Source organism: Sceloporus undulatus, chromosome 1 (genome assembly GCF_019175285.1).
Source record: "Sceloporus undulatus isolate JIND9_A2432 ecotype Alabama chromosome 1, SceUnd_v1.1, whole genome shotgun sequence".
In the NCBI taxonomy this organism is placed as follows: Eukaryota; Metazoa; Chordata; class Lepidosauria; order Squamata; family Phrynosomatidae; genus Sceloporus; species Sceloporus undulatus.
The window spans coordinates 377,574,662-377,600,685 of record NC_056522.1 but is presented as its reverse complement, the minus strand read 5'-3'; the positions used below and the strand labels follow the sequence as shown (position 1 = coordinate 377,600,685).

Below are 26,024 nucleotides of genomic sequence, written 5' to 3'. Positions count from 1 at the left end.
CCAGGATTACATTGATGTTGCCATGGCAGTTAAAGTGGAATCATAGCACTATAGCTGTGTGATGCACAGGGATGAGAACCAGAAGTGAGATGTTGGAAGCCAGGACTTTAAATACTGTAGATAGAGAAAAATAGATAGAAAGTAAAAGAAGAGAAAGATCCAGAGCAAAAATGTAACAAACTGGAGAGATCAAAGTGAAGAATGTATATTTGACTCAGAAGTCAAGGATATAAAATGGTTTCCCATTAAAAGCCAGGATTAGATACTACAGAATCCTAGGGTTTGTAGTGTGGTATAATTGCCAGCATGGTGCAGTGATTTGAGCATTGGACTGTGACTTGGGAGACCAGGGTTCGAATTCTGGCTCGGCCATGTAAACCCAGTGGGTGACCATGGGCAAGTAATGCTCTCTCAGCTTTAGAAGATGGCAATGGCAAACAGAGGAAAACCCTGTGATAAGTTTGCCTTAGTGTCACCATAAGTCAGAAATGAGCTGAAGGCACACAATAACAACAGCAACGAAGCACTAGTGCTTTCTGGTTGAGAATTCTGAATGCCCCTTCCTAAACTACAAATCACCTGGCGGCTAAAGTGGAATCATGGCATTATAACTGTATAATGCAGATCCACTTTTGAGCCTCCTGGGACCTTCTACTTGCTGCTTTTAGGCAGAATCCACATTGGAGAAGCTTTGGTGCCACAATAAATGACGATTTCCAGAATTCCACAGCACTGCGCAATGCCAGTTAAAGTGGTGCCAAACTGGATTATTTCTCCAGTGTGGATGCAGCCTTAGTCTCTGCAACCAGTGAGAACTGGGAACTTGCTACCTTGGATCTCTGCAGCCAGTAAATGCCAATACCTACTATTACTGCATTCATTTCTGGAAGCAGAAACCTTGGTGCAGAAAGGACAGGTCATAGGTTTCCTCCCCTGGTTAATTTTTAGCATTGATTGTGGTTACTGAAATTTTTTGGTGCTTTCCAGGTGTTAAAAAAACTGGCAAGTGTTGCCTTTGTGTCCAAAAAAGAGAAAACGATGAACCTTGCAAATAAACAACCCTTCTGCCAGTGTGAAGAAAACCTCAGGACTTGAATGGACGGATTGTTTGCAACCAGCAATCTTATCTACAGCTAAGTGTTTAAGGCTGGCTCTGTTTCTCTGGCAAGGTGTTGAAAAGCGGCCAAGGATTCCCAGAGAGGCAGAAGGGCTGAAACACGATCTGGAAAACTGGCAGAGAGGTAAATGTCCACAAGCCCAGGAGCTTTGGCAGTTTTACCACTGATTTGCTGGCCAGGATGGAAACGTATGCCAAAATGATATCTCTTTAATATCTTTCATGCGCCACAATTACAGCGCTTCGATTTTCCACATCAACTCCTATGGCTACATCTTATGGAATCCTGGGATTTGTAGTTTAGTGAGATGCTTAGCCTTCTCCGCAGGAAGTGCTGGTACCACAACAGACTACAAACACTAGGATTCCATAGAATATCTAAATATCTCACCAAACTACGAATCCTAGAATCCCATACCCTTGAGCCATGACAGTCCAAGTGGTGTGAAACTGCACTAATTCTTCAGTGTAGATACAGCCTTTGTTGTGTATTCCTGAGTGGCAACTGACAAAATTAATTTCAACAGGGAAAAATGTAAGGTAGTGCACTTAGGCAGAAAAAAAATGAAATGCATAGATATAGGATGGCTTGACTACATGTGAAAGGGATCTAGCAGTCCTAGTAGACCACAAGTTGAACATGAGTCAGCAGTGTGATGCGGCATCTAAAAAGACCAATGCTATTCTAGGCTGCATCAATAGAAGTATAGTGTCTAGATCAAGGGAAGTAATGGTGCCACTCTATTCTGCTTTGGTCAGGCCTCACTTGGAATACTGTGTTCAGTTCTGGGCACCACAATTCAAAAAGTATGTTGAGAAGCTGGAGTGTGTGCAGAGGAAGGTTGGAATCAAGTTGGAATCAAGCTGCTGTTGGTGTTAAAGTAATTTCCAACATATGGCAACCCTAAGGCAACCTATTGCAGGGGTTTCTTGGCAAGGTTTGTTCAGAGAGGGTTTGCCTTTGCCTTCCTCTGAGGCTGAGAGAGAGTGACTTACCCAAGGTCACCCAGTGGGTTTCTGTGGCTGAGCATGGATTCAAACTCAGGTCTTATAAAAATTAACACAACTGTACGTATACACAGACATCACTAATAACATGAAGTAAATCCATTTTTAAAAAGTGAAAAGGTTTTTGAAAAATTGGTAAAAAACACCTTTGCACTCAGTTCCAGAATGCCTGTTGAAACAGTGCAAAGATGTCACTGTCTCAGCCACCCATGGAAAAAGCTTTCGTTTTTGTAATGTTTTGGATTTACGAATTCTGTCTAAGGGAGATTTAGCCTGCAATGAGGAGGAGCACACAGCTAGGAAAGGCTGCAGCAGTTTGCTTTTGCCTGAGACAACTGGGGTCCAAAACACACTGTGGAAATAATCCAGTCTGAGACCGCTTTAACTGCCTGTCTCAATGGTAGGGAATTCTGGGAACTGCAGTTTTGTGAGACATTTAGCCTTCTCTGTCAGAGCGCACTGGTGCCACAATAAACTACCATTTCCAGGATTCCCTAGCACTAAACCAGGGCAGTTAAAGTGATCTCAAACTGGATTATTTCTGCAGTGCGTTTTGGACTTGGACTCCTCTCCTTACCCCCATTCAGTTAGTGGAGTGCAACTGTAGTTTTGCACATTGAACTCAAGTTTGCAGCACTTAAAGTAAACTGGGGAGAAAAGGGAAAATAGGGAAGAGGAAAGAGAAACTGGAGGAGAGAAAAATATTTAAAATATTTTAAAAACAGCTGGAAAACTGGGACAGCAGAGGATTATCTGGATACAAGGACAGCAAGACTATCCTTCCTAAGCTGGGGCATTTGGAGGATATGTAATACTAATAGTAAGGACATGGCACATTTCTGGCCCTATTTTCTGTCCCAGCCAAAACACAGATTTTAACTGCATCCATACTGAAGAAATAAAAATAATCCAGTTTGAGACCACCTTAAATGCCTTGGCTCAGTGCTGGGAATGCAAGGAATTTTAGTTTATTGTGGCACCAGAAGGGACAATTTGATAATTTGCACTTTTGATCAATATCCAGGAATTTAGGTCCTCCATTGCAACTCTGCTGGACATTAGCCATAGAGTTGTGTTGGAGAATCTAGAAATTCCTAGAGAAAACACTTCTCTAGGCATTTGTAGGTCCTCCAGTGTGATTCTGTGATCAACGTCTGGCAGATGTTGACCGTAGAGTTGCACAGGAGGACTAGGAGATCCCTAGAGAGGTGCTTTCTTAAGTAAAAATAAAAGTGTTTTTTTAATTTATGGTTTTCCTGCGTTCACGGGGGTCCTTCACCCCTAACCCCAGCAAATGTGGAGGGACCACTGAACATGCAAATATTCTTAAATCTAAAAAACCCTGAAATCCCAAACACGTCTGGTAAGGGAGACTCAACCTGTCCTTTAATATTTGTAAGGTGCTTTAAAAATAACAGTTACACCTTTTCTTTTAAAGGTTCTTCTGCAAGAACAGGTGAAGCCATGTCATCTCTGCCAGTGAATGGAAAAGCCCCTTCCTTGACCTTCCTCCTCCTCTGGGCTTCTTACACTTATGTGGCAAGTTGTATAGAAGATGCTGCTGTACCAGAGCTAAGCCCCGGGGAGTATTTCAGCACCTTGCCAAGATCTAAAGCATCTTTGGTTTATTTTCGGAAGGAGGGTGAGTGCTTCTCACTACCTGCATTTTGATTGCCTTTGGTTAGGAGGATTCGTAGGCAATGCAAGGTGAAAGAAAGAAAGAAGCGAGCCAGTACAATAGGGAGGGACAACAGAAGGAGAAAACGAAATGTTGCTGGAGCTTCAGTTATTTGACTGTAGTTCCCAGTTTTACTTTTTGATATCTATGGTTGCATCTGCACTGCAGAAATAATCTTGTTTGACACCACGTTAACTGACTTGGCTCAACGCTATGGAAGCCAGGGACTTGTAGTTTGGTGTGTTATTTAATCTTCTCTGTCAGAGAGCTCTAGGTCCAAAACACACTGCAGAAATAATCCCGTTCGAGACCACTTTAACTGCTCTGGCTGAAATGCTAGGGAATCCTGGGAATTATAGTTTATTTGGCACCAGAGCTCTCTGACAGAGAAGGATAAATGTCTCACAAAACTACAGTTCCCAGGATTCCCTAGCATTGAGCCAGGGCAATTAAAGCAGTCTTGATTATTTCTGCAGTGTATTTTGGACCATGGTTTTAAAAACACACGAGCCATGAAAAAACAAAATGTAATTTAAAAGCTATAAGTGCTTAAAAACAGCATATACAGTATTAAAAAAAGTTGAAAATACTAAAACATTAAAGCAATAAAATACTAACAATAATAAAAATATAATAAAGCAACATTAATAACAATACAATAAAGTAATAACAACAAAACAGGCTACAGCTTGCCAATTCAATATGTGTTTGGCACTTTCCAAGTGAAAGGAATTACAAAGTGCTGTGAAAGAATTGCAAAGTGCTATTGATGCAAAATGACGTGGTTTCGACTAATATTAAAGAGGCACTGTAAGATTTTAACATAAGCTGGGCTGCAGCAGCCAGCTTCTTCAGACACATCTGAAGACTGGCGCAGATTGATTTCTTGCTTTTCTCCATGTGTTCTGGTCTGCTGCTTTTAACCATCTTGAGCATTTCAACTCTTCTTTGTCATTATCTTATGTGAAGCTTGAATGCTTCTCAAAAAGTGAGCTGAAATCCCCAAAGCTTGTGCCAAGCAAAACTTGTTAGTTTTTAAGGTGCCACAAAATATTAGATTTTTTAGTCACAGATTAATGCAGCTACCACTCTGGAAATTTCCAGGAAGCTTAAACAGTGGCTCTAATTGTGATCGTAAGCCTGAAGAAGTGCTTGTTTGCATTCCAGCTTCTCCATCGACTGAGGTGTTCTTGGAACAACTAGAAAACTCCATAGAGGCCCTCCAAGATTATGGAATTTCAGTCTTAAAGGTAAAAGTCCCTTGCTCTACCAACCAACAGCAATGTTTCACCTTTGCAAACTCAAAAACATTTCAGGTTATATCATCAGTCAGCCAGGGAAGACAGAAATTGCAGTCCAGTGCATCCAGAAGATGTGGGAGGGAGAAGGCTGATATATGGTAATGAAATATGAGATATGATAAATGCACCCAAATATGGTGGTTTGGCTTTATTCATCCCATATAATCTGCATCCAAATGGAGAGCAGAGCTAAAATAAAGCTAGATCAAAATGAGTATGGTCTGTGGAGGAGGGAAGTGAGAGAATGAACATTGCCCAGTTTTCAATTCATGTTTTACAACAGTGCATTTGAAACTCAACAAAACTGTGCAGCCTTAGCTATGGACTGTACCAACAGCAATGGCATTTACATTTATATACTACTTAATATTGAACTCAGCAATCTGCAGTTCATAATTTGTAAACCAATTGCCCCCAGAAAGCTGAGTACTCATTTTACTGACCTAAGAAAGGATGGAAGGCTGAGTCAACCTTGGAGCCCTGGGATTGAACTCACAATGTTGTGGCTGAAGTACTATTATTATTATTATTATTATTATTATTATTATTATTATCCCGCCTCTCCCTACGGATCGAGCCGGGTTACAGTAAAAAGAAATAAAAACACATAGCAGAACATAATCAAAATTACATAACCCAACCCTCCACCAACATCAAAATAAAACAATCAAATTACCAAGTCTTCAGATATACTCTCTCAGGAAAGATATTGAGATATCTGTCTTCTTTCTTACAGGTGAACTGCCATAAAGAAGGAGAAGGATTAGGTTACTGTAGGGAGGACAGTTCCTTGGGCAAAGCATACCTGTTCAGGTAAGTAGTTCATCTGATTGCAAATTTACTGAAAACATTCTCTGCTTATAAGGAAGAGGAATTGAGATCGGATTGTCAAAAGAGGTGATGTATCAAGTAAGGGGGAAACAGGTGGAGAAAGGCTTTGATTCTGGGGTAATTCATCTGAAACTTCATGAACTTCTGCGTCAGTTTTATACGCTAGAAGTATTATGAGAACCTCTGAATATCACTAATCTGTCTAAAGACTGCTCTTTCTCCCATAGCCCTTCAAAATTTCTGTAGTCAGGAGAAAATCAGTGATCTCTTGAAATTCTTCTTTTGTTGTTGTAGTATACCTTCAAGTCACTTCTGACTTATGGCAATCATAAAGCAACCCTATCTTGGGTTTTTCTGGCAAGATTTGTTCAGAGGGGGTTTGCCATTGCCATCCTCTGCAGCTGAGAGAATGTGCCTTGCCCAAGGTCACCCAGTGAGTTTACATGGCTAAACCGGGATTTGAACCCTGGTCTGCAGAGTTGTAGCCTAATGCTCAAAGCACTCACTGCCAAAAAATATGGGTCTGCATGTCCTTTTGGTGAACAGGAAGATTCATGACTGCTTTTTGCTATGTCCTGTCAGGAACTATCAGCTCCATTTTATCTTCGGTCAGTTTCCTGCATTGTCAGGAGGCTGGCCTGCTCTATGATTCTGTGATTCCTCCTCAGGGGCCATGTGCTGCTTCGTGAACTTCCTACTGATGCCTTGTTCAGTGTGGATGCTATTGTTGCAAATGTCCTCTTGTGAGTATTATGCCGTCTCTTCATTTGCTCTGATGGTATTTTTTTCCTGATCAGTTAGTCGCTTTCCATTCTGTGCAGGACTTATGGAGGATGCCAAGATGTCAGGAATGAAGACAGGGACCCAGAAAAGGAAAAGCAAGTAGAGTTTGCAGCACTGAGCAGGATAACCAAGATGTTTTCATGGGGGGTTTAGGCTGGGCCTTATGTGGAAGTCTACAAGCATTTGGAGTGTCATTTTAATTCATTTCCACAGTTTTTATCTCATTTTTCCTTCTAAAATGGAGTTCAAAGCAGCAAATGATAAGCCCAGGACAGATGTTGGGTTGAATATAGCTTTCAAACAGATTTAGAGTGGGTTCTCATTCTTTCTCTTGAATGAGCCTGTGAAATCAGTGGGACTTGGCCTAAATACAGTTGTTACGGTTGCTAGAGTCAACCCGTTGGATCAGTGGAACTTAGCTCAGCACTGACATTACAAGTTACAAGGCGGGGAATAAGCAATTCAATTAATAAACTGAATACAGATTCAGTGTGAAGTTGAAGGCTTTCATGGCCGGCATCCATAAATTTTTGTGGGTTTTTCAGGTTATGTGGCCATGTTCTATAAGGGTTTGTTCCTGACATTTCACCAGCATCTGTGGCTGACATCTTCAGAGAATGCTGGCATGGAAGTGAGTGGTGTGTGTGTGTGTGTGTGTGTACACATACACACTCTGTGACCCTGGGTTGGGAGGAGTGATTTCCATGTTAATCTGTGTATTGTTCTGTTGTTGAATGGCAAAGCCTCAAAGTGGGAGGAGATGCAAAGAGCATTTGTGTCTGAAAAACCCACAAAAAACTAAGAATGCAGATTCATTTTCCTAATCCCAGAATTGTTCTAGCATTGCAGAGCCACTTTAGAAATGAGTACAAAGGGCAGATTCAGGAGTTGAATAGCAGATGACTTTTGTTCCCTTTTATCCAAAATGCAAATGTTTGTAGCTTCTGACGGGTTACAGAAGTTACGATTTCACTCACCACCTGGATTTTCCTTCTAGTGCCCTTCTCTTCAATGAAGTGAAGTATCTGAGGACACTGAAAGACCTCCAGAATCTGGAAGATTCCCTAAAGGGCCAGTCAGATCTCGCTTTTGCTTACGTCCAAGCTATTGGGACTGCAGGTATAAATTAAGTTTTTGAATGACACAACCAGGCACTGCTTCCTGTGTGGTACGATATAGAGGTGGGTCTTGAGTTACATCAGAGTTGCATTTCTGGATTCACAGTGTAAATAGAATCATAGAGTTGGAAGAGACCACAAGGGCCATCCAGTCCAACCCTCTGCCATGCAGGAACTCTCAGTCAAAGCATCCCTGACAGATGGCCATCCAGTCTCTGTTTAAAGACCTCCAAGGAGAGAGACTCCATCACTCTCCGAGGAAGTGTGTTTGATGTAAATGGAGGGAGCTAGTTTCATAGGGAATTGTTGGAAACCAGGGGATGTATGCCTATGGAACTGATCAAGCTACAAACTTAGCAGTTTTAACTTAACCCACCACCAATTTTGCAGAGGGTTAGAGAATATAACTCCATAGATTACTTTTTCCAGGCTAAAGACATGTGCAGATGGTCTTCAGTGGGAACAGCAATTGCTGATCCAAAGGAGGATGGACTGGGGTGAGCTAGTTTGCTATGAGACAACAGTGTCTCTTCAGAGGAGCACACAGGGAGAAACTAGTATGAACTGTGTTCTGCTGCATTGCCTTCCCCAGCAGGTTTCCCAGGTGGAGAAAACATATCAGGAGAGAGAAAAACAGTACATTTCCTTCTCTGTCCTCTCCAGCTGGCTTGCCAGGTGAAGAGAACAGATCCTAGTTGTTCACCCCTTACCTAAGTGAGCACAGGAAAACTGTGTTAACCACTGCAAAACTCTCCTAAGATTCCAGTTTCTTCCTCCTTCTCATGCTTCCTTAATATAGCTGGTATCACCCCAGTGTGGTAACTCATGCTGTCACCCCCATATTGCTTGCACACACACACCCTTCTAGCTGTCTTGCTTTGCCCGGCAACCCCTTGCAGGTCTAATAATAATAATAATAACAAATAAAACTTTTATTTATATTCTGCAATCAAAACAAATAAAACTTTTATTTATATTTACAGTATAAAAACAGGTCTGGTGGAGAAAAGGAGGTGATGGTTGTACAGCTGAAGCCACATACACCTTTCCTTTTGCAGAATGGGAGGAGTCCATGGCCACCACTGTCACTGCCTCTACCAGTACCTCCCTTTCCAGGCTTGGCCAAAACCCCTGCCAGACCTAGAAGCAGGCTCCGGGCATCAGCAGCACCCCACCTGTGACCACAGTCAATGAATGGCAGAAGCACCCTGGCTAGCAGAGGGGGCAGCTGGGGGTCTTGGGATGGACAGTGAGCAACTGCCCCACAGACTCTGAGGTGTCACCCAGTGTGGCCTGAACCTCCCGCACTCCCTTAAGTGATGCCCCTGATGCTTCTCCTTTTAAGCAATTAAAGAAAGGTATCCCTTCCTCCATATTAGAGCATTGCTAGTTTCTTCTTCCCCCGCTCTGCACCTCTTGAACAGGCAAAGGAAACCCTTTCCTTCCAGCAATGCCAAGACTGCACTAGCTTTTCCCTTTCCCCACTCACCAATCTAGGTAGATGAAAGGAACCAGTCATCTTTTCTTTTCACTCAAAAGTCTGTGCCAATACTCCAAACAGCCTATCTTACCTCATTCTTCTTGTTCTCTTACTTGTGCCTCTTTCTTCTCTTGGGTGATTCAATTGCACAGGTACATCAGGAGATAGATGCATCCTGGGGGAGACTTTCATACACACACATACACACACACACACACACACACACACAGGGAGAACGAGAGATTGTAAGTTTTAAATGTTGTTAAACTGAGGCAATACCAATTGGAACTCAGCTGTGTTATCTCAGAATTCTTGGAAAGGGCTGTTTTTGCATTGGAATCTGTAGCATATAAAGGCAGTGGGGACTTCTTACAACTTGTCATACAAATTTTTTTGCAAGCTTTGCTGAGACTGAAGAGTATTTCCCCCCAAAAGTATCCTTAAAATCTAATGTTTCTTGGTTTTAAAATGCTGTTCCCTGCACTCAGATATTTGGAAAAGAATGACAGTTTTAAAGAGAAATGTATTGAAATGTGGTTTTGTTTCCATAAAGAAGAGGGAACAGCTTTGCTAGCATAGATCTAGTTCATATTCCAAGGAGTGTATAATGTTTAATGGTCTGCTCTGCTGTGTTTATATTCTGCCTTGTTTTTAACAGATGTGCCATTTTCATGCTGAGACTTTATTATATTTAGTGCTGTTTTATAACTTTATCTTGCATATTGGATTGGCTTATTTTTCCATAAACAATTGGAGCATGGTGTAATATTATATTATATTGTAGTACACATATGTATGCTTGTGTATAATGTATATCACGTTGCTCCAAACCCATGCCAATAATTATTTCTAACCAGTGCTGGTGCTAGGCTATTTTATCATAAAAGACTAGATTTGGAAGAGACTCCAAGGGCCATGCAGTCTAACCCCATTCTGCCATGCAAGAACACAGAATCAAAGCTGGATGACAGATGGCATCCAGCATCTGCTTACCGTATATACTCGTGAATAAGTCATCCTCACGTGTGAGTCGAGGGAAGGTTTTCAGGCCAAAATCATGGATTTTGATATGACCCATGGAGAAGTCAAGGGTAAAACTTAGGGTCATGTAATAAAGGATCTAAAGGACAAAACAACAGGAAAACACTACTTCTTTCCCTACCTCTCCTTCTCTGGACCTCTCCCAACCACCTAACACCACTTCCTTGGTGCTACAGGAGAAGGTTTTAATATCAGATTGAGAAGAGAAGGCAATGGACGGAAATGAGGTGTTTGGAGGACAGGAGAAGTCCAGAGGAGAAGAATTGGGGGGGGGGGGGGTTCAACATCAGATTGAAAAGGAATCACTTCTTTCACACACACGCGTACTCTCTGCCTCCGCAACTCTTTCATACAATCATAGAATTGGAAGAGACTGCAAGGGCCATCCAGTCCAATTCTCTGCCATGCAGGAACTTTCAATCAAAGCATACCCAACAGATGGCCATCCAGATCACTGCTGAGCCAAGGAGAGTGGGGCATCAGGGCAGTGCTTCTTTTAGTGCTTCTTTCTGAGATCTATTACTGCATTGACCAACATATAAGTCAACACAGGATTTTGAGGTCAATTTTTGGGCATAATTTTTTTTATTTACAGTGGAGTATATTTGTAAAAACCTCCAAAGAAGGAGTCTCCACTGTAGTCCCAGGCAGCGTCTTCCACTGTCAAACAGCTCTTACCATCACAAAGTTTGTCCTAATATTTAGGTGGAATCTCTTTTCCTTAGCTTGAATCCATTGCTCCCTGCCCTAGTCACTAGAGCAGCTGAAAACAAGCGTTCCCATCCTCTGGATGCAGATTTCTACATTGGACAAAAATGCCCAAAGGGAAACTTAGGCTTGTGTAAGATGTCAACAGGATTCATATCTCTGTGTTAGTACCAGTATACAGTACCTGTAATTTTCATCTGAGCAAGAACATGATAGAGCTGAAATAAACTGGAGAAAATGGTACTGATATGAGCAGTAGAAGTGGCAGGAACCACAAAATGATGTTTGCTCAGCTTTAGAATATTCTGACTATTCTTTATCAGTATAAGAATACTAAGGTTGTACATCATAGAGTTGGAAGACCACAAAGGCCATGCAGGAATACACAATTAATACTTGTGTAGGAAGATTGTATGTACAGCGCTGTGTAAATTTACAGCGCGTTATAAATAAAGGTTAATAATAATAATAATAATGGGGATTTCAACAGGTGTTGCTTGTTATTTGGGTGTGTAACAAGTAGTACCTGCTGAAATTCTCTCTTCTCCACAACCATTAAAGGTACAGGAGCCTGCTCTAGTTTTTAATCTGGTAACCCTCCAGTCCATCTGCCTTGGTCCAGGCCTTGGAGGTAGAGAGGCCTGCTGGACCTCATCCCCTTTCCCTCCACCACTGCCTTCTCCTTTTGTGTCATGTCTTTTTAGATTGTAAGCCCGAGGGCAGGGAGCCATCTAATTAAAAAGATTGTATGTACAGCGCTGTGTAAATTTACAGTGCTTCATAAATAATAATAATAACCCAAAGACAGATCCATAATTGCTGAGTTCAGAGGCAACTACTCAAAAGAACCTCAGTTGCTGGTAAACAACCTCTTTTAATAATGACTTGCCAAATTCCCAATGATTCAGTGAATGTACTCTAAAAGTGGCTTGCAATTAAAATAATAATAATAATAATAATAATAATAATAATAATAATAATAATAATTTTTTTATTTCTATCCCGCTTTTTGCCAGGCAATCAAAGCGGCATACAACAAGCTAAAATACATCCATATATACATAGTAACCCTCCACCCTTAAAACAATTTGCATCTAGGCCCTGCATTGTATTTTTCAGCCTGAGCAGACTTTTTAGCATCAAGATTGGTTTGGTACAGAAGAAGGAAGGAGGAGATGGAGGAAGAGGAAGTCTAGTATTCCAGATTAAATTGCAAAGTAAACTTCTCTTTCCAGAGCACAGAGTGGTGATGGAGGCGGCTTTTGTCTATGGTTCCGTTAAGTTTGCCTTAACTACTGAAGTGACTCTTCTGAGGAGCATTCGGTATGTATTTAGCAGACAGGGCCCTGCAGACACAAACACCACGTGCACAAAACCCTTCACCACCCTCAAATCCTAAAACGTTCCAATTTAGGTTTGCAATTAACCACATGCCTGGTTGTCTCCAGTGATCTGAAATTGTTTCTAGAAGATCAGAGGAATTTCTGTTTCATATTCAAATCTTAAAAGACTTCCTCACTGGTCTTCCACACTGCTGAAAAAAGCAGTTTGACACACCTTAACATGTCATGGCTCCATCTTGTGGAATTCTGGGATTTGTAGTTTGGTGGGGTGTTCAGCCTGGTCTGTTCGAGAGCTCTGGTGCCTCACCAAACTACAAATCCTGGGATGCTCGAGAGGATAGAGTCATAGCAGTTAAAGTCGTGTCAAACTGCTTTATTTCTGCAGTGTGGATAAACCCTCGGGCTAATTGGGAGACATACCCACTTTGAAAATCTTCATCATGGTCTTTCTCTCTTTCTTCTGGTTCAAGAGCCTCTTAAGTCTAGGAGGGAGGTTCACAAAACAGTTTAGTATTGGAACAAGAAAGTACAGCACATTTCTCTTGACAAAGGCAATATATATATATATATCTTGACAAACATATATATATGGTCGGATATCTAAAATGATAGTGTAAAAACCTGGAAAGGTTACCCTTTTTTGGAAAATCAACTTTTCCAAGCCAGTGTGGAAGACTGGATTGAGTGTTGGACTAGGACTCCAGAAGACCAAGGTTGGAAATCCACTGGGTGACCTTGGGCAAGCCACACTTTCTCTCACTTCAGAGGAAAGCAATGACAAATCCCCTCTGAATAAATCTTAAGAGGGGGGCAAAGGCAAATCCCCTCTGGACAAATCTTGCCAAGAAAACCCTATGGTAGATTCTCCTTAGGGTCACTGTAAGTTGGAAACAATTTGTAGACAGAAAACAACAACAAGGCTTTCCCACGTTCTCGTGTAACTAGGCAGTAAATTACACACAAACACACACACACACATACATAGAAATACAATTTGCCTTCCACATATGTGATTTTGACTTTGCAGATTTGATTATTCGCAGATTTGATTAATATGTTATCTCTAGGAATCCCTAGGTCCTTCAGCCCTACTCTGCTAGATGTTGAGTATAGAGTCACACAGGAGGACCTAGAGATTCCTAGAGAAAACACTTGTCTAGACATTTGTATGTCCTCCAGTGTAATTCTGTTTTCAACCTCAACCGGATGTCGGCTGTAAGACCTAGAGCTTCCTGGAGAGGTGTTCTCTCAGATGAAAAAAAAAGTGGTTTTTGATTTGCAGTTTTGTTTCTGGTTTTTCACCAACCCCAGTGAAGGTTGAAGTCCCAGTGGTGTGTGTATGAATGAGAGGCCCGTGTTCTGGTACACACTGTCCAGATCTAAAGACTTTTTTCCTAAATAAGAGACATAAAGTCTCCACATTCTAAATTGCAATGACAGTCCAACTGCACCAGAGCTTAACTCAAGTCCTGTACTCAACCTCTTGTACATTCCTCCTATAGCAGTGAAGAACCTGACATCCCATCTTCGCAGCTCTTTTTCTGCCACTGTAAGGTGAATGCAGATCCATCCCAGCCATGCCAAAGAACCCGGATGGAGCAGCTGCTTACCACGCTGAACGTCCATAAGTTCCTGAAGCTAATGGGAGAACCCCTTATGGTATGGTGGACCATGGCTGTGACTTCTTCCCTCTGTCCCCCTTCTCCCTCGCCTTCCTTTGTTCTATTTGTAACAGTGGTGGCTGGTGACATCTATATGTTAGCACACCCTGAATTCCTACATTGTGTATGGGACTCTTCATATTTTCATATATTCCATGTCTAGCCAAGTTTTAAGAGGTCACAATGACCTTTGAAACACAGGGAGATTTCCCATGGGAAAGGAATGTGGCCCCAAAGACACGGAGAACCTAAGTAGTATCAAGAAAAGGGTTAAATGGGTTTGCTGATCACTCCTTCCTCCCCCAGGCTTTCTGCGTATCGTCTTACACCAAGAGACAAAGAAGGTTTCATTGCACCAAGGCTAGTAAGCCAGTTTTCCTACCTACCCTCAGCTTACTTCCCTGTCCAGCTGTCCTGGGGGTGTCCTAAATCCAATCACTGTTTTGTTCATCTGAAGTTAAAACCATCCAAGCGTTCTCCAATCCCATTGTTAGTTCCATGAGAAGACCATCAGGTCTTTGTTACACTGCAAGATACCACCAAGTATCCCCACAGGCTAGATATTGGGTATAAATATCAGTCCCAGCTCTAGCCTTGTGTGTGCACAGAGAGTTTGTTTTACCCACTGTCTCTCTCTCTCTCAGACCTCATTTGAGCCATATCTTGCTTTTGTGGTCTCCTCTTCAGGACAGGTGAATATTGCCCTTATACTATCCTGCATTGTGTAGTGGTTTGTATGTTGGACTACAGCTGTGGCGATCCTAAGTTTGATTCCTAGCTCGGCTGTCAAACCCACTGAGTGATCTTGGGCAAGTCCCACTCTCTCAGCTTCAAGAGAAGGCAATGGCAAATCTCCTCTGTACAAATCTTGCCAAGAAAACCCCATGATAGGCTTGCCTTAGGGTTGCCATAAGTTGGCAACGACTTGAAGGCACACAACAACAAACAGCCCTCAGCCTCTGTTATCCAACTTCCATATTCCCTTTTGGTTAGCTCTGTATGGTGTGTCTGTTTGAATTGTTATCTCGTGTGTGTACGTATGCATGTTGGATTTCAAAATAAAACCTTCTTGATTTCATTAAATCCCATTTTTTTCCTTACATTACTACTGGTATACATAGGTGAAAACAATCCTCAAGTTACCCAGCTCTCGCAAAGCTTTCTTTGAGCTAAACAATTTCCCAAATGTGAAATCGAAGGCTCTCATGGCCGGCATCCATAGTTTTTTGGGGTTTTTTTCTGGCTATGTGGCCATGTTCTAGAAGAGTTTATTGCTGACGTTTCGCCAGCATCTGTGGCTGGCATCTTCTCTGAAGATCCTAGCCACAGATGCTGGTGAAAGGTCAGGAATAAACTCTTCTAGAACATGGCCACATAGCCCAAAAAACCCACAAAAAACGAATTCCCCAAATATTTAAAGAAGCTGATACATTTGATGGGGACTTTGCAGTCACCCCCATCTTTTGGGTAACACATGTCAGTGAAAATCTGTTCCGGGCTTCATATGAACTTGAAAAGAGTTACTGAGAGCGCTGAAGGCTATTTGGGGTAAGCAGGAATTCTGCTTCTTGGGGAACACTTTACGTTTGGGCTGAAACCCAAAACAGATCAATTTCTCCTCCTTTTTCTCCCCCATCCCATGCAAGCTGTTTGCGCCTGGGGTTTTGCAGCATATGAGAGTAGAATTGCATTGGGTAGACTGAGCTTGGAACGGTTATATGTGTCAAGTAGGAAAATCTTGGGGAAAATTTTTAACATGCAATACCCCAACTCGATCCTTGAGGCGAGTCAATAAATAAATAAATAAACAAAGAAAGAAAGAAAGACGTACTGTATTTATTATTTCTTGCACAAGAAAATATAGTGATGAAAAAGAAACAATGGATGCTGGACAGTGGTCTAACAACAGAAAAATGGAAATAAACCATTAAAGTTAAAACGCTTAAATCCAAGCAGTCATAGTTGTTCCAGTAAGAGGGTTGGAAAATAGTAATAGTAACCAGACTTTAAACAAAATAAATGAATGATAGATTTTAAAAAAGGGAGTGTTTTTTAAGTCATTTTTTTAAATGAAGGTTTAAACCACAGTTGGTTTCAATGTCAGAGACTAGGACTGGCTGGTTTAAACCAGCTTGGTTTAAAAACTGTGATTTAAACCAAGTTAAAACCACAGTTTAAACCAAGCTGGTTTAAACCAAGTTTAAAACAAGCTTGGTTTCAACCATAGTTCCAACCAAGCTGGTTTAAAACAGCCAACCCTGGTGTTTAGCCTAACTCTTACCAGGCCCTGAACTGATTTTCTGAAAGCATCCTTTTCTCTTTGCCCCTCTTGACTGTGCCCAAACTAAAATGGTCCCAGGGCCACTTCAAGAAAGTTAAGGTGTCAGATTTGTTAATGCAGCAAAAAAACCCTGATCTGTCTATTTCAGGTGGAAGTTGCTGGAGATCCAGAAAAGATTTCAACTGTCCACACTCACCTGGGTCTTCCTCTGATCTTCATTCTGACGCGAGAAGAGACATTGGAAGCCGACAAGAGGACTGCTGAGTCAGTGGCCTGGCGTTTGTTGGGCAAAGCTGGAGTCCTCCTTTTATCAAGGTACAGTTAGCCCTCCACATTTGTGGCTTTGACTTTTGCAGATTTGATTACCATATATAAATACTCAAAGTAAATCTCATGTATAAGTTGAGGGCATATTTTAGGGCCAAAATTATCGATTTTGTTACAGACTTGTCTTTCACCAGGGGATAGTTCCTTTTTTTATATGAGTTAAAGTACAGTAGTTACATTGACCCATGCATAAGTTGACTGTATAGACTTATACATAAGTATATATAGTATTTGAAGATTTGATTAATATGTTTTCTCTAGGAATCTATCCCTGGTGGTGCACTGGTTAAATGCCTGTACTGCAGCCACAAGGTTGTGAATTTGAGCCCAGGCAGGGCTCCAAGGTTGATTCAGCCTTCCATCCTTTCGTAGGTCAGTAAAATTAGTACCCAACTTGGCTTACTGATTGTAAGCCCCTTAGAGAGTGCTGAGTTCACTGACAAGTGGTATAGAAATGTAAATGCTATTGCTATTGCTATTACTTGGTCCTCCAGCACAACTCTGCTGGAAATTGACCATAGTGTTGTGCTGGAAGACTTAAAGGTTATCAGAGAAAACACTTCTCTAGGCACTTGTAGGCCCTCCAGTGTGATTCTGTGGTCAGGTTTGGCAGATGTTGACCATAGAGTTGTGCCAGAGGACCTAGAAATTCCTAGAGAGGTGTTCTCCCAAATAATTAAAATAATCATAATAATAATGTGTTTTTTTATTTGCGATTTCCCCTGCTTTCGTAGGGGTCCTATGCCCCTAACCCCAGCGAATGTAGAGGTCCCATTGTATTTCATGGAGGCCATACTTTCAAAGTGACTTGACGTTGCTTCCGGTGTGTTTGGATATACCTCTGGAGAGGTGTGAGGACAAAATTGGCTTCTATTCCATATGCAGTCCCCACATGCCTGATGTAGAGCATTTGCTTCAGCCCAGGGGTGGTGCGAGTCAAATGAAGGTATTGTCCATCAAAATAAGAATCATGCTCTGTTCAAATGTCCCTTGAGTCCCCAAATTTCTAGCATTGCAACAACTTAAAACTTTATCTGAGCACTTAGAAATAGAGTTTAGGCATTTGATGGTAAGAGCTGTTTGACAGATTACTTTGCCTTGGAGAGTGCTGGAGTCTCTGGCTGTGGCCACACTAAAGAATTAATGCAGTTTGTCACTGCTTTAACTGTCATGGCTCCATCCTATGGAATCCTGGGATTTGTAGTTTGTCTTGGCACCAGAGCTCTCTGACAAAGAAAGTGAAATATCTCACCAAACTACAGGATCCAGAATTCCATAGCATTCATGCCAATTAAAGTTGCATCAAACTGCATTAATCTTGCAGTGCGGGTGCAGCCTATGGCACAATCATCACATAACCCCTTAGGTGAAAAGTGAGTCTCAGTCCCTTGATTTAGGATTTCAGCCTTTTCCTGCAAATCCCATTTCTTCTCTCTATCTCTCCAGTTAAATTTCTACTCGGCTCATGCACTGGGTGGGCTGTGTGCCTTCAAGTCATTTCCAACTTGGTTTTCTTGGCAAGTTTCTTCAGAAGGGGTCTGACCTTGTCATCCTCTGAGGCTGAGAGAGTGTGACTTGCCCAGGGTTTTATGCTGAAGCAGGGAATCAAACTCTGATCTCCAGCCTAATGCTCAGATCACTGTACCACCTTACCTTTCATCGGAGAGGCTATACAGCAAAATAAAAAAAGCATGGAGAAAATAGGAGTGTAAAGTCGAAGGCTTTCATGGCCGGCATCCATAGTTTTTTGTGGGTTTTTCGGGCTATGTGGCCATGTTCCAGAAAAGTTTCTTCCTGACGTTTCATCAGCATCTGCCAGTCAATATGGGATTTGTGGACCAAAAAATTACCAAAAATAACTTTTCCAGGCATAGCTGGTAAGAATGCATAGCAACACATTATAGAATCATAGAATCGTAGAGTTGGAAGAGACCACAAGGGCCATCCAGTCCAACCCCATTCTGCCATGCAGGAAATCTCAATCAAAGCATCCCCATTGACCAATGGTCATCCAGCCTCTGTTTAAAGACCTCTAAGGAAGGAGAGTCCACTACACTCCAAGGTTGTTCCACTGTCGAACAGCCCTTACTGTCAGGAAATTCTTCCTAATGTTGAAGTGGAATCTCTTTTCCTGGAGCTTGTATCCATTGTTCCGTGTCCTGTTCTCTGGAGCAGCAGAAAACAAGCTTGCTCCCTCCTCAATATGACATCCCTTCAAATATTTAAACAGGACTATCATATCACCTCTTAACCTTCTCTTCTCCAGGCTAAACATAACAGCTCCCTAAGTCGTTCCTCATAGGGCAAGGTTTCTAGACCTTTCACCATTTTAGATTATGCTTGCCTTAGCAGGCAGAGCAGGGAGGTGATTATTCCACTTTATCTTAAGTGTATACATAGGAAGATGTGCATCCAGGGGTAGCTGTGTTAGCCATATAGCAAAGTACAGCATCATCCAAAATCCATCAAACAGTGATACATTTATTGGACCAAACAAAATGCACATTATACTGTATGTTCCAAGCTTTTGAAGCTCCACTGGCCTCTTCATCAGGTTTTAAAAACCATCCAAGAGAGAAAAAAAAGATAATGTTAGTTCTAGTCCTGTATTTGGTCAAGATGTTTTAGCTGTAGTCCTCAGTTCAGATGGTATGGAAAGGTATTGCTGCAGGCAGGATCCCTCATCTTTCTGGCCATGTGGGTGCTGGGACATTCAGTCCAGGAAATAAACTTTAAATTCCATTTGCAAGATAAAAGGCTGCTGCCTTTGAGATCCATCCTTGTCTCAAATCCATCTGAACTGAGGTCAACAGCTACAACATCTTGACCAAATGCAGGCTAGGACTAACATTGTCATTTTTGTCTTTTCTTTTCTTCTGTATCATTTTAAACACCTTTTTCTGATGAAGAAGCCACTGGAGCTTTGAAAGCTTGGAACATGTGTAATGTGCATTTTGGTTGGTCTGGTAAAAATATCACTGTTTTGTGGATTTTGGGCGATGCTGTAAATTAGAAAATGATTTAAGATATTTCAGCCAGCAAGTGGCCACTTTGCAGCCCATTTTCCCTCTCTTAGCTCAGTGGAGCAGCACATGTCGCATATACAGAAGGAATTGAGTAGATCCTATAATACCCAGTTAAAACAGGTTGTACCTAAGTACCCTAAAGGTACCATCAGATTCCTATCTCAACTTGGAAGCTAAGCAGGGTCAGCATTGCTTAGTACCTGAGTGGGAAACCGTCAACAAAACCCAGGTGCTGTAGACTATATTTCAGAGGAAGGAATTGGCAAAACCACATCTGAGTATTCCTTGCCTACAAAAAACTTATGAGAGCCAGAGTAGTGTAGTAGTTTGGGTATTGGAGTACAATCCTGGAGACCAGGGTTTGAATCTGTGCTCGGTCATGGAAATCCACTGGATGATCTTGGGCAAATGCCACTCTCTCAGTCTCAGAGGAAAGCAAAGGCAACCCCCTTCTGAACAAATCTTGCCTTAATATAGGCATAGATGGTATAGCAGAGTTATATATTAAGGTAATCAAATGAGAAGGATACTATGAAAGAAGCACAATGTATGTATGTAATTGGTAAAGTTTTAGAAGGATAGATAAATGGTTTAATGCAGTGTTGATTGTTTAGTGTTATGTGATAATGTGTAAAATGTAGTGTCTAATGTCTGATGTCAATGATTGTTTGTAAAATTTGTTTGTTTTATAATTGTTCAATAAACATATTTCAAAAACAATAGTGAACAAATCCTGTCCAGAAAACCCTGTGATAGTTTGACCTTAGGGTCACAATAAGCTGGACATGATTTAAAGGCACACAACAACAACAAAAACCCTATCAAATTCATAGGAACAAAGTATCTAACTTTGGTTGCCATAAATCAATAGGTGACTTGAAGGTGTATACACACATACACACAGGCACACAACAGTAGGTACACACCCTTACTGTCTAGAACAGCTTTTCTGAACTCTTTTACCCTGGAGGAACCCTTTGGATAATTTTTAGGTCTCTAGGAACCTCTGTGTCAAAATTATTATATCTACAGATGCCCAATACAATCTCTTGTGGATCCTTAGGGATCTTTCACAGAACCTCATGGTTCCAGGTTCCTGTTTGAGAAACGCTGGTCTATGATGAGGATTTCTGTGGGTTTTTGCAAAAGCCAGAGGGAAATAGGATTGGCAGAGCCACACACATCACTGAAAAGGAGCAAGAAATGGATAAACTGATCTGCGTGTTAAGACGACAAACTAAATTTAAATTTATAGAAGAATGGAAACCGTTAACCAATTATATCAATCAAAGTGATAACTAATTGATAGTTAGAACTGACAAATATGAGATGGTCACAGAACAAAAATATGTAACATCACAAAACTATCAGATGACATATAAGATATTGAATGTATATCATAGTATTATATGTTTAATACTGAAGAAGGTTAATCTAAAGCTAAAATTTGTAATATAGTGTTAATAGAAAGAAAAATAATTAACAACAGTTAAGTTGCTTTCATAGAGCAGATTCTGAAGCGTTTTAACAGTTTTTGCAGTTTGGTAATTATTTTTCTTTTCTATTTTATTTTGTTTTATTTTATTAACTTCTTTATTTACTTATTTTTAAAAAAGGGATGTAGACAGATGGAAATAAAGTTAGAGTTAGAAGTAGAGGTCAAGATAAGATTGAAGAAGGATGAAGAAACGGAAGCCAGAATATAGTAGCAAAACCCAATTCTCTGAAGGTGGGAAGTACTCTTATATTTATGTACATTAATGATACATTTAAAGTTTTTGCAATCCATTTGTTCATTTTAATTTGAAAAACAATTATAATAAAAAGAAAAGAAAAAACAAAAGGAGCAAGGATCTTTTAGAAAATGGTATTTAAGGGTGTTGGGTTAGGGCCAGGGTGACCAGATGTCCTGACCACAAAGGAGGACAAGGGCCTGCAAAAATGTAGGCTATTCAAGAAGGATGTATGACATTGCAAAATGACACCTAAAACCACTGATATAAATATAAATTCCATGCTTCTTAGTTATGCACATAATGGAAGACATTTGGAAATTCCTCCTGGACAGAAGCTTGAAGTGTAGGACAGCTCCTGGAAAAGGAGGACATCTGGTCACCTTGGTTAGGATGGTCTTCACATACAGTGGGAGGTCAAGCAAAGGAGTGCAGGATAGTGGTAGAAGACAAGATGTCAAAGGGGCAGAAGTCAGGTCTAAGAAGTGAAGGCAGTGGGCTCTCACTTTTACATATTGATCTCAGTCGGCTGGTTAAAGTTTGTAGATTTTTGAAAGGACTGCGATTCAATTATATAAGATATCATTTCAGTCTTTTCACTGAAACATCTGCAGTGCTTCAATTCAGATTGGAGTGGAGATCTTCCTCCCCTGAGCAATTATTTTCTTCCTTCCTTCCAGCACATAGATATCTAGCTTCTCAGGGCACAGGTGGTTTCTTTGGACATGCTAGATTTCTTCATGCAAGAAAAAAATTATACAGAGACTCATTCAGCCCCGTGAACTCCCACCTGTTATCTGAGGTGGTAAAGCCCGCTTGCAGGTGTATTACTTCATTTGAAAACTGGCCCTTAGAAATCTAATTTTATGCATACTATTTTTCCCAGTATGTAGAGAGATCCTGTAGCACTTTTGAAACTAACTGAAACAAAGAAGTTGGTAGCATGAGCTTTTGTAGGCTTCAGTCTATATCCTCTTAGGAAGCAGACTGAAGTCTAGGAAAGCTCATGCTGCCAACTTCTTTCTTTCAGTTAGTCTCAAAGGTGCTACAGATCTCTCTACATACCGATTCTACAGACTAACACGGCTGTATCTTTGTATTTCCCAGTTTTAACTTTTGCTTTCTATTTTGACAGAAATTCTGTTGGCCTGAATGTTCTTCCGCAGCATAATGTGGCCATCAAGACAGCTGAAGAGGTTAGTTGCTTATTATTGCCTTTTGACATCCACAGTTATAGCACTATATCCCACTTTAACTGCCATGGCAGCATCTGTTGGAATCCTGGGATTTGCAGTTTGGCGAGTGGCATGTGGATTTCTCAGCTAAGGAGTTCTAGTGCCTCCCCAAACTACAAACCCCAGGATTCCACAGCATATGACTAGCCCATTCAAATATCACTACTTTTAAACCATAACAGTAATAATAAAAGTACAGCCCATGCACCCCATGGAAAGACTCTTCTGTCCTGTTTCTTAATTACCACATATCAGTTTACATGAAAACATATTTTCCTGTTGGCAAAAAGAGAGCAAAGAGGAAAATAGCCCAGCCTATTGGAGAAGACAGTTATCAATCAGGGCCATGTCCATACAGTAAGCCAGAAAAACATGGCTTACTTTGGGGGCTTCTGGGTCTGCGGGGAAAACAAACTCTTTGCACAATTAGGATCCATGATGGGCCAATACTGGCAGTACTGTCTGCACATTCAATGGCCATCCTATTGAGTGTTGGTGTATTGTACTGATGGTTTGTTGTTTGTTGTTAACTGCCCTCATGGCAACCCTGTGGATGAGACATCTCCAAGACCCCCTGCCCTCCACTGCTTTGCTTAGGTCTATATATCTGGCGCACAGTCTTCTCTTTCTGCTGCCTTCTACCTTTCCTAGCATTATTATCTTATTATTGCCCTGTAGGTCATCTAAATAAGTCAGTGTGGGAATGGGGCATGAGCTTTTTTTTTCTCCGTGTGGACACTGCCCCAGACAATAGTTTGGTTTCTCTCTTTGGCATCTCTGTAGGGTGTGCCTGTCCGATACCTGGTTTTAAAAGATACAGATGAGATTGTAACTTTGGTCGAAGGTGATACACAAAGTGAACCTATCCAGTCATTTCAGGAGGAATATGAAGAGGAAGAAGAGGAAGAGGACAACGAACAAGGTAATGTAGCAATCCCTTTCCTCTTAGGTCATCCATGGTCCTTTAAATCCTTGTACAACAGGAATGGACAACCTCACTAGATCTGGGAGGTTTAGTTTCTGCCCAGAGGCCTGTCAAGGGCCACAAAGACTGCCCAAAATGCCAGCCTCTGTATCTGGAAGTGTCTGGAAGTCTTCTTCTGGTTTTGACAAACTTGTGTTCTTATGGCTTCCAGGAGAGGCAGTTCACCAAATTTTCATGGCCAGATGAAGAGTGGTCCAGAAAATCTGGAAGGGTTGAGGACCATAAAAACAGCCTTGAGGAGACATGGATGGCCTCATGGCCTTTAACCACTTTGCCACTAAAGCAATTGAGTGTATGCTTTATCTTTTTGTCTCTAGATTTTAAGAAACCCAGGAAAAAGCTGGACACATATTCAGGGTAACCATATTGGCCATACAACAAAATCCACAAAAGATGGATACCTTTATTGGCCAATTGAAATGCAGAAAATATATCGTGCAAGCTTTTGAAGTGCCACTTGATAAAGACATCAAGGAAATCATGTTTTAAAAAAACCATACAGGAGAAGAAAAGTGATGATTATTAGAGTCACAGGCCTGCATTTTGTACCAGATGTTGTTTCTGTTGTAGTTCAGTTGTTCTGGAGGGATCTCAATGCAGGCAGAGGGCACTTCCTTTCTTGGCCATGAGAGGATCAGGGACAAAGGGCAATAAAAGTCAGGAAATAAAATGTTAACTCCATTAGCAATGGGAAAGTGACTGCCCTTGAGGTTCAGGCTGTAGGAAGCTAACTGCTCCTTCCTTTCATAGGCAGACAACATTGAATTTCTCAGGGAGTCCCTTTACTGTTTGTTGTTGTGTGCCTTCAATCCTAAGGTATTATTATTATAATTAAGCTTTATTTATAAAGCGCTGCAAATTTACACAATGTTGTACATAACACTCAATTAACATAGATAAAATAAATTTGCCCATGGCGTACATTCTATGGAAATAATGAAAAATAATACATATTAATACATTCAAACAATAAATATACAACTCTGTGGTCAATGTCCAACAGACACTGACCACAGAACTGCGCTGAAGGAGCTACAAATGCCTAGTAGAGTATTCTCTCTAGGAATCTCTAGGTCCTCCAGTGCAATTTTTAGTTAAAGTTGACCATAGAGTTGCACTGGAGGACCTAGAGATTCCTAGAGATAACATATTAATCAAATACGTAAATAATCAAATCCTCAAATATAGAGGGATGAGTGTAAATGTAAATATAGCATATAAATATAAGGTGACCCTCTTACAAGGTTTTCTTGGCAAGATTTGTTCATAGGTGGTTTTCCTTTACCTTCCTCTGAGTCTGAGAGAGTATGACTTGCCCAAAATCACCCAGTGGCTTTCCATGATCAAACGGGGATTCGAACCCTGATTTCTAGAGTCGTAGTCCAAACCACTACAGCAAGCTGGCCCTCTCTCTGTACTGTTACATCTGGAAAAATTTTTTAGGTGCTGTGTATATATAAATTGTCAGGAAAATGTTGTGTCCTTTGATAGGGCTGGAAATGTCTAATTAACAAATTGTAAGCCGCTCTGATAGCCTCGGCTGAAGAGTGGGGTATAAATTATTATTATTATTATTATTATTATTATTAATAGGAGAGATCCTTCCCACAGTGAGGCACAGTTTCGAAAGGTTACTTTTTTGGAATGTAATTTCCAGAATCCCTCAGGCAATCTGTGATAAGGTGCCCTTCTTGTTGTTGACCCTATAATCAGATTATACTATGAGTGCTGATGATGTTGTGGATTTGATTAATTTGGATTTTTGGAGGGTCTTTCTCTTGCCAATTAGGTTATATATGTGTTTTTTCCTGCAGAGATTCAGGATGATCAGGTGGTGGAATCCATCATCAGAGATCGGAAACATGAACTCTCCTTAGAAAACATCCGCACCCTGACGGAAGAATCTTTTGGCTCAGCGCTAACAGAGGCCAACCACACTGTGGTGCTGTTTTATGCCAGCTGTAAGTCAACTCTTGCAAACTGCTGTGTTGTGCTTTCCATGCTTTCAAAGAAATAGTCCTGTGAGTCTTTTGCAGCATGAAAAGGATGAAGCACAGTGGAGAAAAAAAAGGAATGTGGTTGCACTTTTAAGACAAACTGGTTTTTATTTTTGCATGAGCTTTCTTGGATGTAAACCCATTTCTTCACATGCAGCACTAAGTGATATTAAGGTGTGAGCTATAAAATGTATTTATACAGTGGTGTATAAGTATATCAGTTTCCACTCTGTACCCCTCTGTCGAGCCACACTTCCTCGTTTTGGTGCACCAGAAGTGCTGTTGTGTCACTTACAGCCAACATTTTGACAGATTTGGGTTTTTTTATTTTTTGCATTTTTGAGTGGGATTTAGGGGGAGGAGGGAAGGAT

General features: G+C 41.1%; 1 protein-coding gene across 4 annotated transcripts in view; it reads left to right on the top strand.

The window, feature by feature from the left end:
* TXNDC16 (thioredoxin domain containing 16) overlaps nucleotides 1-26,024 on the top strand; it is a 51,827-nt gene that overhangs the window by 2,626 nt on the left and 23,177 nt on the right. For 3 of the 4 annotated variants that reach the window (XR_006105076.1, XR_006105075.1, XM_042479863.1), the window contains exons 3-13: nucleotides 3,564-3,767; nucleotides 4,971-5,053; nucleotides 5,841-5,917; nucleotides 6,604-6,678; nucleotides 7,716-7,837; nucleotides 12,301-12,388; nucleotides 13,911-14,067; nucleotides 16,499-16,665; nucleotides 22,572-22,632; nucleotides 23,455-23,593; nucleotides 25,471-25,617. Coding sequence is in view for 2 of the 4 variants with exons in the window: in XM_042479863.1 (XP_042335797.1) it covers nucleotides 3,590-3,767; nucleotides 4,971-5,053; nucleotides 5,841-5,917; nucleotides 6,604-6,678; nucleotides 7,716-7,837; nucleotides 12,301-12,388; nucleotides 13,911-14,067; nucleotides 16,499-16,665; nucleotides 22,572-22,632; nucleotides 23,455-23,593; nucleotides 25,471-25,617 (1,294 nt within the window). In the remaining 2 variants the exon portion in view is untranslated. Of the gene's footprint in view, nucleotides 1-1,169; nucleotides 1,242-3,563; nucleotides 3,768-4,970; nucleotides 5,054-5,840; nucleotides 5,918-6,603; nucleotides 6,679-7,715; nucleotides 7,838-12,300; nucleotides 12,389-13,910; nucleotides 14,068-16,498; nucleotides 16,666-22,571; nucleotides 22,633-23,454; nucleotides 23,594-25,470; nucleotides 25,618-26,024 lie in introns of all 4 variants that reach the window. The other variant, XM_042479871.1, reaches the window with a different exon arrangement.